Source organism: Oncorhynchus clarkii, chromosome 14 (genome assembly GCF_045791955.1).
Source record: "Oncorhynchus clarkii lewisi isolate Uvic-CL-2024 chromosome 14, UVic_Ocla_1.0, whole genome shotgun sequence".
NCBI lineage: Eukaryota > Metazoa > Chordata > Actinopteri > Salmoniformes > Salmonidae > Oncorhynchus > Oncorhynchus clarkii.
This window is the reverse complement of record NC_092160.1, coordinates 32,787,219-32,802,884: the sequence shown is the minus strand read 5'-3', so window position 1 is coordinate 32,802,884 and position 15,666 is coordinate 32,787,219. Positions and strand designations below refer to the sequence as shown.

At 46.0% G+C, this 15,666-nt stretch overlaps 1 protein-coding gene across 1 annotated transcript in view; it reads left to right on the top strand.

Moving 5' to 3' along the window:
• LOC139366527 (glutamate receptor 3-like) overlaps positions 1-15,666 on the top strand; it is a 233,824-nt gene that overhangs the window by 187,007 nt on the left and 31,151 nt on the right. The window contains exons 11-12 of the mRNA XM_071104130.1: positions 2,696-3,069; positions 7,976-8,174. Of these exons, the coding sequence (XP_070960231.1) occupies positions 2,696-3,069; positions 7,976-8,174 (573 nt within the window). The remainder of the gene's footprint in view (positions 1-2,695; positions 3,070-7,975; positions 8,175-15,666) is intronic.

The window sequence follows — 15,666 nt, the reverse complement described above, 5'->3', positions numbered from 1 at the left end:
TGACCAGTTAACTAATGCTGTCTTAGTTGTGTTTCAAAGGTCATCCCTGAAGCAGCTCTGAAACATTTTCTTTATGGCTGAGTATTCTCTTCTCTATTGATTGACCGTTACCATGGACACCGTTAGGATTAAGAGGTTATGTTGTAGCTCTGCTCATTGTGTTATATTGGTGTATATCCCCACCGTTTGACCCTTCTCTCCTCATGTTGCTTTATCACGTTTTTCTTCTTCTACACAGTTGTTGTTGTTGTTGTATTTGTTGTTGTTGTAGAAACACAATGGGTTAACACCTGTCCTTCATGAGTCACTGCCTGGAAACCAACGCTGTTGTTTGATTGGTTCATTGTGTCGTATGCTACACCCAAGCTGCAGCAGTAACTTGTGTCTGAATACTGCTGTTTTTTTAACAACGAAAGAAAGCCCATCGTTTTAATAGTAGAAAAGCGCCATCACCACTTTCAAGGATGTGTTTTGGTAACAAGCCATGATGGGGAGGAAAGAAAGAAATTAAGAAAGAGAGAAAGAAAGAGACAGAAAGAACGAGAGAAAGAAATACATAAAATAAGAGAAAAAGATGAAAGGGAGCAGGGAGGGATGCTGAAGTGGAATGGTTTACTCACACAGCCTTGGGTTACTGTGTTTCTCCCACCATTTTAAAGGCTGTAATTTAAATCATAGCTGTTCTGTTAGACATACCTACATAACAGTTACACTGCTGTAGTTATTTACTGTTGTGTTACAGAAAGATGACCAGCAGCTATTATTCATTTGTCCTGAAAAGCCTTGGCTGCATTCCGCATCACAAATGGCACCCTATCTGTGCACCACTTTGGACAGGGCCCATAGGAAATAGGCTGCCGTTTGGGACACATAGAATATGTTTGTTTTGGGGATATTTCCCCTGCTTTCCTCTGCCTTACAAATAAATAACTTATTACCTATAATTAGCTATTTATATGCAAATTATGTTATGATGTATTGACATTCACTGTGAGTTTCATAAACCAAAGATAAATGGAAATGAATTTGGGTAATGTATGTTATTATTTGTACTCCTGCAAAGTTTCCAGCCTGTTCTTAGCATCCCTCTGGTTAGACACAATCAGTCTCCCACATTCAGAAAGCTTTAAACTAACTAGACAGGGTGGACACTGCACCATGTGGGTGCAACATCATTTCACATCTGACAAACACCCATCTATGTGTTTCTAATTATGCCCAATCTGTATCTAGAGGGGGGGGGGGGGTGAACATGAAATGTTTGAAAATATTTTTTGCCTTTCAATCGTTGCCTTTTTCTTCCTCTCTGCTCTCTTCTCTAATCTCTTGTGTGTGTTGAGACTCTGTACTCAGTGTAGTACACATGCTACACATTATTCAGTCTACATAGTAGTACACATGCTACACATGATTCAGTCTACATAGTAGTACACATGCTACACATGATTCAGTCTACATAGTAGTACACATGCTACACATGATTCAGTCTATATAGTAGTACACATGCTACACATGATTCAGTCTACATAGTAGTACACATGCTACACATTATTCAGTCTACATAGTAGTACACATGCTACACATGATTCAGTCTACATAGTAGTACACATGCTACACATTATTCAGTCTACATAGTAGTACACATGCTACACATGATTCAGTCTACATAGTAGTACACATGCTACACATGATTCAGTCTACATAGTAGTACACATGCTACACATGATTCAGTCTACATAGTAGTACACATGCTACACATGATTCAGTCTACATAGTAGTACACATGCTACACATTATTCAGTCTACATAGTAGTACACATGCTACACATTATTCAGTCTACATAGTAGTACACATGCTACACATGATTCAGTCTACATAGTAGTACACATGCTACACATGATTCAGTCTACATAGTAGTACACATGCTACACATGATTCAGTCTACATAGTAGTACACATGCTACACATGATTCAGTCTACATAGTAGTACACATGCTACACATGATTCAGTCTACATAGTAGTACACATGCTACACATGATTCAGTCTACATAGTAGTACACATGCTACACATGATTCAGTCTACATAGTAGTACACATGCTACACATGATTCAGTCTACATAGTAGTACACATGCTACACATGATTCAGTCTACATAGTAGTACACATGCTACACATGATTCAGTCTACATAGTAGTACACATGCTACACATGATTCAGTCTACATAGTAGTACACATGCTACACATGATTCAGTCTACATAGTAGTACACATGCTACACATGATTCAGTCTATATAGTAGTACACATGCTACACATGATTCAGTCTACATAGTAGTACACATGCTACACATGATTCAGTCTACATAGTAGTACACATGCTACACATGATTCAGTCTATATAGGATATTTATTTGATGTTGTTGTGTTGATTAAAATCATCCTGAGGTACAGACTGAACAAGCTTTTCCTTTCCCTTCATGTTGTTTTGTTTTGTTCGCTTTGAGACTATAAAGCACAACCGTAGGCCAAAATTTTAAGAAACTCGCGAAAACTGTTTATAAGTTAAGTAAGGACGTTTATTTATCAAACTTATTTTTATTTAATTCTACCTCAAATGATGCATAATATCTAGATTAAAAACCATATCTGAGACAGAACCAAACTAACCAACTCTACGTGTCCCTGTTTCCAGAGAGCAGATATAGCTGTGGCACCTCTCACCATAACCCTGGTCCGTGAGGAGGTGATCGACTTCTCCAAGCCCTTCATGTCTCTGGGCATCTCCATCATGATCAAGAAGCCCCAGAAGTCTAAACCAGGTGTCTTCTCCTTCCTGGACCCGCTGGCCTATGAGATATGGATGTGTATCGTGTTCGCCTACATCGGTGTGAGTGTGGTCCTGTTCCTGGTCAGCCGCTTCAGCCCCTATGAGTGGAACCTGGATGAACAGGATGAGACCAAAGACCCCCAGACACCTCCAGATCCTCCCAACGACTTTGGCATCTTCAACTCTCTGTGGTTCTCTCTGGGAGCCTTCATGCAGCAAGGATGTGAGATATCACCCAGGTAGGATGCAAGCTGACCTAGAAATACAATGGGGTAGATCTGATGTAGAAAGACACTACCAGCTCTCATAGTCTTGAATCAGAATCAGAAGTTCATCCATGTTTCTCAAACGTTACATTTCTAAGTTCTTCCAGATTTCAAATGTTCAATGCCTAGATTTGAACATGCCACCTTTGGAATCAGAGGCAGTGCCCCTAGTGGCCTGTTTCCACGTCATCTCCCAACGTCCTCAGACATGGATGGATGTCGAGTACTGACTTGTATCATGACACGGGGTACGACACCCGGTACGACACACGGTGCGACACACGGTACGACACCCGGTACGTCACACGGTACGACACACGGTACGACACACGGTACGACACCCGGTACGACACCCGGTACGACACACGGTACGACACCCGGTACGACACACGGTACGACACCCGGTACGACACACGGTACGACACCCGGTACGACACCCGGTACGACACACGGTACGACACCCGGTGCGACACACGGTACGACACACGGTGCGACACACGGTGCGACACACGGTACGACACACGGTACGGCACACGGTACGACACACTGTACGACACACGGTACGACACCCGGTACGACACACGGTACGACACACGGTACGACACACGGTACGACACCCGGTACGACACGCGGTGCGACACGCGGTACGACACCCGGTACGACACACGGTACGACACGCGGTACGACACACGGTACGACACCCGGTACGACACACGCTACGACACACGGTACGACACACGGTGCGACACACGGTACGACACACGGTACGACACCCGGTACGACACACGGTACGACACACGGTACGACACACGGTGCGACACACGGTGCGACACACGGTACGACACACGGTACGACACACAGTACGACACACGCTACGACACACGGTACGACACACGGTGCGACACACGGTACGACACACGGTACGACACACGCTACGGCACACGCTGCGACACACGCTACAACACACGCTACGACACACGCTGCGACACACGCTGCGACACACGCTACAACACACGCTACGACACACGCTGCGACACACCGTACGACACACGCTGCGACACACGCTACGACACACGCTACAACACACGCTACGACACACCGTACGACACACGCTGCGACACACGCTACGACACAAGCTACGACACACGGTACGACACCCGGTACGACACACGCTACGACACACGCTACGACACACGCTGCGACACACATTGCGAAACACGCTACGACACACGCTACAACACACGCTACGACACACCGTACGACACACGCTGCGACACACGCTACGACACACGCTGCGACACACGCTACGACACACGGTACGACACCCGGTACGACACACGGTACGACACACGCTACGACACACGGTGCAACACACGGTGCGACACACGGTACGACACACGGTACGACGCACGATACGACACACGCTACGACACACGGTACGACACACGGTGCGACACACGGTACGACACACGGTACGACACACGGTACGACACACGGTACGACACACGCTACGACACACGCTACGACACACGCTACGACACACGCTGCGACACACGTTGCGACACACGCTACGACACACGCTGCGACACACGCTACGACACACGCTACGACACACGGTACAACACAGTGCCACACTCTGCAGAAGAGTGTCTGCTTAATGACTCAACTGGAAACGTGTCTGTGTGCCAGTTGTATTTTATCACAACGCGCTATACACCATGGCCATTAGTGATGTTGTTCAACATTACTACTGAGCAGTCAGATAGATCTTTTCTTGAGTTTTCTCTGACACACTACGTTTTTCGCTTCCGCACTTCACTATCCGACAGTGCACTTATTACAGACGTATTACTGCTATTAGGCTCAGTTGTGTCTGAAATGGTCATATAATGTCCATGGCCCAAAAGATCAATGCTTCTGTGCTTTGGCTTTGGGTCTATACGGTCACATGACCTCATGCTATAGGCTTGGTTAGGTTGACCTTACACTTTCTGATCCCAGAATACACTGCTGGTGATGACTCAGCTGGATGACATGACATCATTAAGACATCTATATCTAAAAGACCATGTCACATATTCTCCCAGTTTCTCAGTTGAAGTTGGATGTACTGTTGGATATACTGTGTATAGATAGGGTCAGAGACTAGTGAGCTGTGTCAGTCATACTGTAACAGGCCACTGTAAAAGACTGTGTTCCAGTGAGCTGTCAGTCGTAATGTAACAGGCCACTGTAAAAGACTGTGTTACAGTGAGCTGTCAGTCATACTGTAACAGGCCACTGTAAAAGACTGTGTTCCAGTGAGCTGTCAGTCGTAATGTAACAGGCCACTGTAAAAGACTGTGTTACAGTGAGCTGTGTCAGTCATACAGTAACAGGCCACTGTAAAAGACTGTGTTCCAGTGAGCTGTCAGTCGTAATGTAACAGGCCACTGTAAAAGACTGTGTTACAGTGAGCTGTGTCAGTCATACTGTAACAGGCCACTGTAAAAGACTGTGTTCCAGTGAGCTGTCAGTCGTAATGTAACAGGCCACTGTAAAAGACTGTGTTACAGTGAGCTGTGTCAGTCATACTGTAACAGGCCACTGTAAAAGACTGTGTTCCAGTGAGCTGTGTCAGTCATACTGTAACAGGCCACTGTAAAAGACTGTGTTCCAGTGAGCTGTGTCAGTCATACTGTAACAGTCTACTGTAAAACACTGTGTTCCAGTGAGCTGTCAGTCATACTGTAACAGGCCACTGTAAAAGACTGTGTTACAGTGAGCTGTGTCAGTCATACTGTAACAGGCCACTGTAAAAGACTGTGTTCCAGTGGGCTGTGTCAGTCATACTGTAACAGTCTACTGTAAAACACTGTGTTCCAGTGAGCTGTCAGTCATACTGTAACAGGCCACTGTAAAAGACTGTGTTCCAGTGAGCTGTGTCAGTCATACTGTAACAGGCCACTGTAAAAGACTGTGTTCCAGTGAGCTGTCAGTCGTAATGTAACAGGCCACTGTAAAAGACTGTGTTACAGTGAGCTGTGTCAGTCATACAGTAACAGGCCACTGTAAAAGACTGTGTTCCAGTGAGCTGTCAGTCGTAATGTAACAGGCCACTGTAAAAGACTGTGTTACAGTGAGCTGTGTCAGTCATACTGTAACAGGCCACTGTAAAAGACTGTGTTCCAGTGAGCTGTCAGTCGTAATGTAACAGGCCACTGTAAAAGACTGTGTTACAGTGAGCTGTGTCAGTCATACTGTAACAGGCCACTGTAAAAGACTGTGTTCCAGTGAGCTGTGTCAGTCATACTGTAACAGGCCACTGTAAAAGACTGTGTTCCAGTGAGCTGTGTCAGTCATACTGTAACAGTCTACTGTAAAACACTGTGTTCCAGTGAGCTGTCAGTCATACTGTAACAGGCCACTGTAAAAGACTGTGTTACAGTGAGCTGTGTCAGTCATACTGTAACAGGCCACTGTAAAAGACTGTGTTCCAGTGAGCTGTGTCAGTCATACTGTAACAGTCTACTGTAAAACACTGTGTTCCAGTGAGCTGTCAGTCATACTGTAACAGGCCACTGTAAAAGACTGTGTTACAGTGAGCTGTGTCAGTCATACTGTAACAGGCCACTGTAAAAGACTGTGTTACAGTGAGCTGTGTCAGTCATACTGTAACAGGCCACTGTAAAAGACTGTGTTCCAGTGAGCTGTATCAGTCATATTGTAACAGGCCACTGTAAAAGACTGTGTTCCAGTGAGCTGTCAGTCATACTGTAACAGGCCACTGTAAAAGACTGTGTTCCAGTGAGCTGTCAGTCATACTGTAACAGGCCACTGTAAAAGACTGTGTTCCAGTGAGCTGTCAGTCATACTGTAACAGGCCACTGTAAAAGACTGTGTTCCAGTGAGCTGTCAGTCATACTGTAACAGGCCACTGTAAAAGACTGTGTTCCAGTGAGCTGTCAGTCATACTGTAACAGGCTAGGTGCATTGGTGCAGTAGCGCAAACTGTACATCTACAGTCCAGCACCTTGTTTTGTGATATATTCCCGGACTCCAGGGTAGTTTCACAGTTTAAAATTGTATTGTAATATAGTGACACAGCTTTAGGTTTTTAAAGCCAGGCTAACCAAGGTTTTTATGGGCTTAAAGGACGACGTTCCAGTGAGCTGTGTCTGTAGCATTAGGTGCAGTGGGTTTACAAGCTCTGCTAATGGCACATCTCTCTAATGTGTTGTTAATGCTCCCTCTCTTCTCCTCTCTCTGTTTCCTTGTTTCTCTCTGTTTATCTATCTCACTCTCTCACTCTCTCTTCCTGCCTCTCTCTCTCTCTCTCTCTCTCTCTCTCTCTCTCTCTGTATCTCCACCTCTCTTTTACTCCCTCTTTTCTCATTCTTTCTATCGCTCTCTCCCTCTCTCTATATCTCTCCTCTACCTCTCTCGCCCCCCCTCTCTCTCTACCTCTCTCTTGCTCTAGCTCTCTCTCAATTCAATTAAAACGTCAAATTAAAGGGCTTTATTGGCATGGGAAACATATGTTAACATTGCCAAAGCAAGTGAAGTAGATAATGAACAAAAGTGGAATAAACAATAAAAATGTACAAAATGTTAAATCTCTCTCTCTCTCCCTCCATCTCTCTCTCTCTACCTCTCTCTACCTCTCTCTACCTCTGTCTCTCTCTCTCTCTCTACCTCTCTCTACCTCTCTCTACCCCTCTCTCTCTCTCTCTCTCTCTCTACCTCTCTCTCTCTACCTCTCTCTCTACCTCTCTCTACCCCTTTCTCTCTCTCTCTCTCACTCTCTCTACCTCTCTGTACCTCTATCTCTCGCTCTCTCTCTCTCTCTACCTCTCTCTACCTCTCTCTACCTCTCTCTCTCTCTACCCCTGTCTCTCAGGTCCCTATCAGGGAGAATAGTAGGAGGCGTGTGGTGGTTTTTCACTCTCATCATCATCTCGTCCTATACGGCCAACTTGGCTGCTTTCCTCACAGTGGAGAGGATGGTCTCCCCCATAGAAAGTGCTGAGGACCTGGCTAAACAGACTGAGATCGCCTATGGAACTCTGGATGCCGGTTCCACCAAGGAGTTCTTTAGGGTGAGTAACGGAACACCGGAATGCTGTTGCTAACAACAGGTCCATCAGCTAGTTGGTACACCGGGTTGATCATCTAGGTCAACTAGTCATTCAGGGGCCAATCCTATCATCCACTTAAAGTCACATTTTCACTTATTCTCCCATTGACATCAATGCATGACTTAAGTGAAAGTTAGGATTTGACCTTCAGCAATTACTGCTGGGAACTCGGTACAACTGGCTGGTCGGCTAGTTTTAGTACAAATGGTCAATCGGCAAGTTCTGTGGCAGAATACATTGTAAAAAGAGAGTGTTTTGGTCTGATATCATTGGGTGGCAGGTAGCCCGGTGGTTAGAGTGTTGGGCCAGTAACCGTAATGCTACTAGATTGAATCCCAGAGCCGACAAGGTAAAAATCTGTCGTTCTGCCCCTGAACAAGGCAGTTAACCCACCGTTCCTAGGCCGTCATTGTAAATAAGAATTTGTTCTTAACTGAAACCAAGTCCCTGAAACCTCTTCAGTACAGCTGTACACTTCCATTTACTACCGTCAACACTGTATCTCTGACAAAAGCCTTCCCGTATTTCAGTCAAAACCACAGAACATCTCATAAGAACTGTCGGGGTGCGAAAGAGCGCGTTAAGTGCTTCTTGACACGTGACGACACATGAATGGGGATTTAATGCAGTGGCAATTTGGTTATGTTGGTCTTTTGAGACAGTTAGTCTGATCAGCAGAAAGTCTGATTGCTAATGACGTGTCTAACTCACAGGCACGCACGCACACACACACACGCGCGCACGCACACACACACACACTCACTCACACTCGCACACGCACGCACACACACACACACGCACGCACACAAACACACGCGCGAGCACGCACACTCGCACACGCACGCGCGCGCACACCCACACACACGCACTCACACACACACACTCTTTAAGGTGATGAAACAGAGTTCTAATCAGAGAGTCCACATCAGCCCTACAGTAACTCAGAGGGGTCAGCTCACCAAACCTAATTAGCTGGCTGCGGCTGCATGGTAAATTGGAGCTGAAGATCTCCAGTCCAAACAGAGGAGATGGAAGGAAGCCATGTATCCGCCGGCAGAGGGGGACCGACGAGCCAATTAAGTTATAAATGATTAACCAAATTCTCATCCGAGAGTTCATCCATCCCCTTATCAGCCTACATACAAAACAACACAGCGCATTGTGCCAGAGTGGAGGAGTTTGACTACAATGTACTGTAACACATCACTGTGATACTGGAATATATAGCTAGTGCCAACAGTGGGTATTGGAGCAAGTGAATTGAAACAGTGTGGACATCTCGCAAGAAGTAGCAACTAAATTGTGGCGGAGGTACATTAGAATGTACTGTGACACATTGTTATGATCATGGATAATTATGTTTATAATCATTTGGTATTTCTAACCTATATTTATAGTATAACATATTAAATGCTGTTGGGAATATGTTATGATGTAGTCTAAAAGCTCAAGTACTGTTGAGGCAATGAGACGGCGGAGAGAGAGAGAGAGAGAGAGAGTGGGTGTACTAAAACCTTATATCTTGTTATGAGAAGTGGCAATTAGCGAATGTGTATGTAATGTGCAGAACAGTGGACACAGCCAAGGACGAACATAGATAATGAATACTGTATAAGACACACACACTTCTTGAGGCCTGGTTGGGAAGCTGAAGACAGATTTCACGTATTCCATATGATGAGTGTCCTATTTCCTGCCGGAGCCTTCAGAGTGGATATGAGGTGTGTCACGTTGCTCCCAGGACTTTAATTAAAACTGGAGAGAAAAAAACACTGATTAATGGGCTCAAGTTCTGTGTGTGTGTGTGTGTGTTGTGTGTGTGTGTGTGTGTGTGTGTGTGTGTGTGTGTGTGTGTGTGTGTGTGTGTGTGTGTGTGTGTGTGTGTGTGTGTGTGTGTGTGTGTGAGTGATTCGATTTAGATGTGTTTAGATTTATTGGGACATTACAAACAAAATACTTTACAATTTACATTTAAAACATGAACATGTAGTGTATCTATCAGTTCCACATGTCAGTTCATACACACAACCAGTAGATCACATGTCAGTTCATACACACAACCAGTAGATCACATGTCAGTTCATATACACAACAAGTAGATCACATGTCAGTTCATACACACAACAAGTAGATCACATGTCAGTTCATACACACAACAAGTAGATCACATGTCAGTTCATACATACAACAAGTAGATCACATGTCAGTTTATACACACAACCAGTAGATCACATGTCAGTTTATACACACAACAAGTAGATCACATGTCAGTTTATACACACAACAAGTAGATCACATGTCAGTTTATACACACAACAAGTAGATCACATGTCAGTTCATACACACAACCAGTAGATCACATGTCAGTTCATACACACAACCAGTAGATCACATGTCAGTTTATACACACAACAAGTAGATCACATGTCAGTTTATACCCACAACAAGTAGATCACATGTCAGTACACACACACAACTAGTAGATCACATGTCAGTACACACACAACAAGTAGATCACATGTCAGTACACACACACATCAAGTAGATCACATGGTGGAGAGGCGTTGGTGGTGAGGAATAACAATATTTACGTATGCAATATTTGTTTTTGAAACTAGGTTTTACTGTTCACTTACGCTGCATATATATATTTATATTAGATGGAAGGAGGTTCCATGCATTCATGACTCTGTATAATACTGTATGTTTTCTTGAATTTGCCCTGGACCTGGGGACTGTGAAAGACCCCTAGTGTCACAACTGGTGGGGTAAGTGTGTGTGTCAGTGACTAAGCAAACAATTAGACATTTCCAACACATTAATGTTTCTTATAAAAACAATTGATGCTGTCAGTCTTTCCTCAACTCTCAGCCAAGAGAGACTGGCATGCATAGATTATATATCAGCCCTCATGACGAGCAAGACGTGCCGTTCTGTTCTGGGCCAGCTGCAGCTTAAATAGGTCTTTCTTTGCAGCACATGCCCATATGACTGGACAATAATCAAGATAAGACTAAACTAGAGCCTGCAGGACATGCTTTTTTGGTGTCAAAAAAGCAGAGCATCTCTTTGTTACGGACAGACCCCTCCCCATCTTTACAACTATTGAATCTATATGTTTTGACCATGACAGTTTACAATCTTAGGTAACACCAAGTAATTTAGTCTCATCAACTTCTTCAACAGCCACACCATTCGTTACCAGATTCAGCTGAGGTCTAGAACTTAGGGAATGATTTGTACCAAATACAATGCTCTTAGTTTTAGAGACCAGTTTATTACTGGCCACCCATTCCAAAATGGAATGCAACTCTTTGTTAAGGATGTCAGTTACTTCGCCAGCTATGGTTGCTGATGCATATATGGTTGAATCATCAGCATAGAAGGATACACATGCTTTGTTTAATGCCAGAGGCAGGTTTTTGTAAAACATTGAAAAGAGTAGAGGGCCTAGAGAGCTGCCCTGTGGTACACCACACTTTACATGTTTGACATTAGAGAAGCTTCCATTAAAGTAAACCCTCTGAGTTATATTGGAGAGTGTCGTGGAAATTTCCTCTATTTACCAAATCATGAGCGCAAACCACACACAAGTCAGAGTTAGTTATCAAAGTCCATCTTTAATTATATGAGCTCTATCACAACCCTGTGACTCTCAGATCAATTCAGTGTCTATCAATGAATTCTCTGAGAGCCCCCTCTACATTACAACTGAGATCCTTTAATAGCAAAGAACACACATAGTCAGACAGCATAGACATAATAAATCGTTCAGCTTTGTCTCTTTACTCAAACTCAGAACCATAAACCAATCCTCCATATCAACAGGCATGTATCAAATCCATCCTATCTTGACAAGATCACAGAGACACACTGACTGGCACACAGACATTGTGGAGCCAAGAGATACACGCTTGACCTCTCCCCTCTCTCCAGCCCAAACAACTTAGTCTTGACCAGAACAGATACTGCAAATGGCCACCACTATGGTACAACAAAATACATTCTTATGAGAAATAACTCATAAGCATATGATGAATATAAAACATCTTACCTATGTTACCAACTAATTCTGATTATTCCCCAACAAGAGATACACTGTAGCTCTGATTCCAATAAATGGCAGAGGTTGAAAAGCCATAATACAGGTTCTCCACAACGGTTTATTGTCAATAATATCAACAGCTGCACTGAACTCTAACAGTACAGCTCTCACAATTGTGTTATTATGTATTTATGTCAGTGCAGTACACGTTGAGTGCCCTTCTCTATGCATGCTGAAAATCTGTTGTTAATATGTTTACAGAGAAATAGTATTGCATTTGGTCAAACACCATTATTTTCCCAACAGTTTACTAAGAGCTGGCAGCAAGCTGATAGGTCTGCTGTTAGAACCAGTAAAGGCTGCTTTGCCATTCTTGGGTAGTGGAATGACTTTAGCTTCCCTCCAGGCCTGAGGACAAAGACTTTCCTCTGGGCTCAGATTAAAGATATGACAGATAGGAGTGGCTATAGAGTCAGCTACCATCCTCAGTGGCTTTCCATCTAATTTGTCAATGCCAGGAGGTTTGTCATTATTGATCGATAACAAACATTTTTCCACCTCTCCCACACTAACTTTACATGCTTTTGTGTGTGTGTGTGTCTGTGTCTGTGTGTGTGTGTGTGTATGTGTGTGTCTGTGTCTGTGTCTCTGTGTGTGTGTGTGTGTGTGTGTGTGTGTGTGTGTGTGTGTGTGTGTGTGTGTGTGTGTGTGTGTGTGTGTGTGTGTGTCTGTGTCTGTGTCTGTGTGTGTGTGTGTGTGTGTGTGTGTGTGTGTGTGTGTGTGTTTTTCGGGAACCACATTTGGGTCTAATTAATCCCATGTGGTAGATCCCAGCTGGAATCTTTAAATCAGTCACAACATTTCAAACAGAATTAATTATGTCATCGTCCTCTGACACTCCGGCTTTTATATTTGATGAATTCACCTGGCTTCTTTTTATAGAAAGGTACAGTGAAGCTGGAGAGCACAGCAGAACGTCATAATGTCGTGTGTTTGGAAAGTTTCTCACTCCCTCTAAACGATAGAAAGCATTATGTGACTTTCAAAGAAAAAGACCTCTACTCTGTCCCTCTCCAGCCTCTCCTCTCCAACTTGTCCCTCTCCAGCCTCTACTCTCCACTCTGTCCCTCTCCAGCCTCTACTCTCCACTCTGTCCCTCTCCAGACTCTACTCTCCACTCTGTCCCTCTCCAGCCTCTCCTCTCCACTCTGTCCCTCTCCAGCCTCTCCATTCTGTCCCTCTCCAGCCTCTCCTCTCCACTCTGTCCCTCTCCAGCCTCTACTCTCCACTCTGTCCCTCTCCAGTCTCTCCTCTCCACTCTGTCCCTCTCCAGCCTCTACTCTCCAATCTGTCCCTCTCTAGCCTCTACTCTCCACTCTGTCCCTCTCCATCCTCTACTCTCCACTCTGTCCCTCTCCAGCCTCTCCTCTCCACTCTGTCCTTCTCCAGCCTCTCCTCTCCACTCTGTCCCTCTCCAGCCTCTACTCTCCACTCTGTCCCTCTCCAGTCTCTCCATTCTGTCCCTCTCCAGCCTCTCCTCTCCACTCTGTCCCTCTCCAGCCTCTCCTCTCGACTCTGTCCCTCTCCAGCCTCTCCTCTCCACTCTGTCCCTCTCCAGCCTCTCCATTCTGTCCTTCTCCAGCCTCTCCATTCTGTCCCTCTCCAGCCTCTCCTCTCCACTCTGTCACTCTCCAGTCTCTCCACTCTGTCCCTCTCCAGCCTCTCCATTCTGTCCCTCTCCAGCCTCTCCTCTCCACTCTGTCCCTCTCCAGTCTCTCCACTCTGTCCCTCTCCAGCCTCTCCATTCTGTCCCTCTCCAGTTTCTCCTCTCCAGTCTGACCCTTTTCGCAATAAGGCACTAAAGTAAAACTGCAAAAAAATGTGGCAAATAAATTAACTTCATATCCTGAATTCAAAGCATTATATTTGGGCCAAATCCAACATAACACATCCCTGAGTACCACTCTTCATATTTTCAAGTAAGGTGGTGGCTGCATCATGTTATGGGTATGTTTGTCATTAGCAAGGATTATGGAGTTTTTCAGGATAAAAAGAAACGGGTTCATCATGGATCTAATGTTATTGATATTTTAGATAAAACCCCCACTAAATGATTCAGAATATGAATAATCATATTTTGTCTTGGTAAAGTGTATTTTATAACATAAGGAAGTGACATTTCATTACCAAAATGTGTTTTCGTCCAGTCTGGGCAGATTGGGTGGAGCCTTGATGAGCGTGGTGAGTAGAGGGGGGGAGGAGAGGGAGGGAGGACTGGAGGAAAGGAGGAGAGGGAGGTAGGAAAGGAGGAGAGGGGGAGAGTAGAGGGGGGCAGGGGAGGGAGGGATTAGAGGGGGGAAAGAGAGGGAGAAAAGGAGGAAAGAAAGGAGGAGAGGGGGAGAGTAGAGGGAGGGAAGAGAGGGAGGGAGTAGAGGCGGGGAAGAGAGGGAGGAAAGGAGGAGAGGGAGGAAAGGAGGAGAGGGAGGTAGGAAAGGAGGAGAGGGGAGAGTAGAGGGGGGGAGGAGAGGGAGGGAAGAGAGGGAGGGAGTAGAGGCGGGGAAGAGAGGGAGGAAAGGAGGAGAGGGAGGTAGGAAAGGAGGAGAGGGGAGAGTAGAGGGGGGGAGGAGAGGGAGGGAGGATAGAAGGAAAGGAGGAGAGGGAGGGAGGAGAGGGGGGTAGAAGGGGGGAGGGAGGAGAGGGAGGGAGGAAGGGAGTAAAGGGAGGGAGGACAGGAGGAAAGGAGGAGAGGGAGGGAGGAGAAGAGTGGGAGTTAAGGGAGGGTGGACAGGAGGAAAAGAGGAGAGGGAGGGAGTAGAGGGAGGGAGGAGAGGGAGGGAGGGAGGAGAGGGAGGGAGGAGAGGGAGGGAGGAGAGGGAGGGAGGATAGGAGGAAAGGAGGAGAGGGAGGGAGTAGAGGGAGGGAGGAGAGGGAGGGAGGATAGGAGGAGAGGGAGGGAGGGAGGAGAGGGGGGGGAGTAGACGGAGGGAGGAGAGGCAGGGAGGAGGGGGAGGGAGGAGAGGGAGAGAGGAGAGGGAGGGAGTAGAGGGAGGGAGGAGAGGGAGGGAGGAGAGGGGGGGAGGGAGTAGACGGAGGGAGGAGAGGGAGGGAGGAGAGGGAGGGAGGAGAGGGAGGGAGGATAGGAGGAAAGGAGGAGAGGGAGGGAGGAGAGGGAGGATAGGAGGATAGGAGGAAAGGAGGAGAGGGAGGGAGGGAGGATAGGGGGGGGAGGATATGAGGAAAGGAGGAGAGGGAGGGAGTAGAGGGAGGGAGGAGAGGGAGGGAGGATAGGAGGAAAGGAGGAGAGGGAGGGAGGGAGGAGAGGGGGAGGGAGTAGACGGAGGGAGGAGATGGAGGGAGGAGAGGGAGGGAGGAGAGGGAGGGAGGAGGGGGAGGGAGGATAGGAGGAAA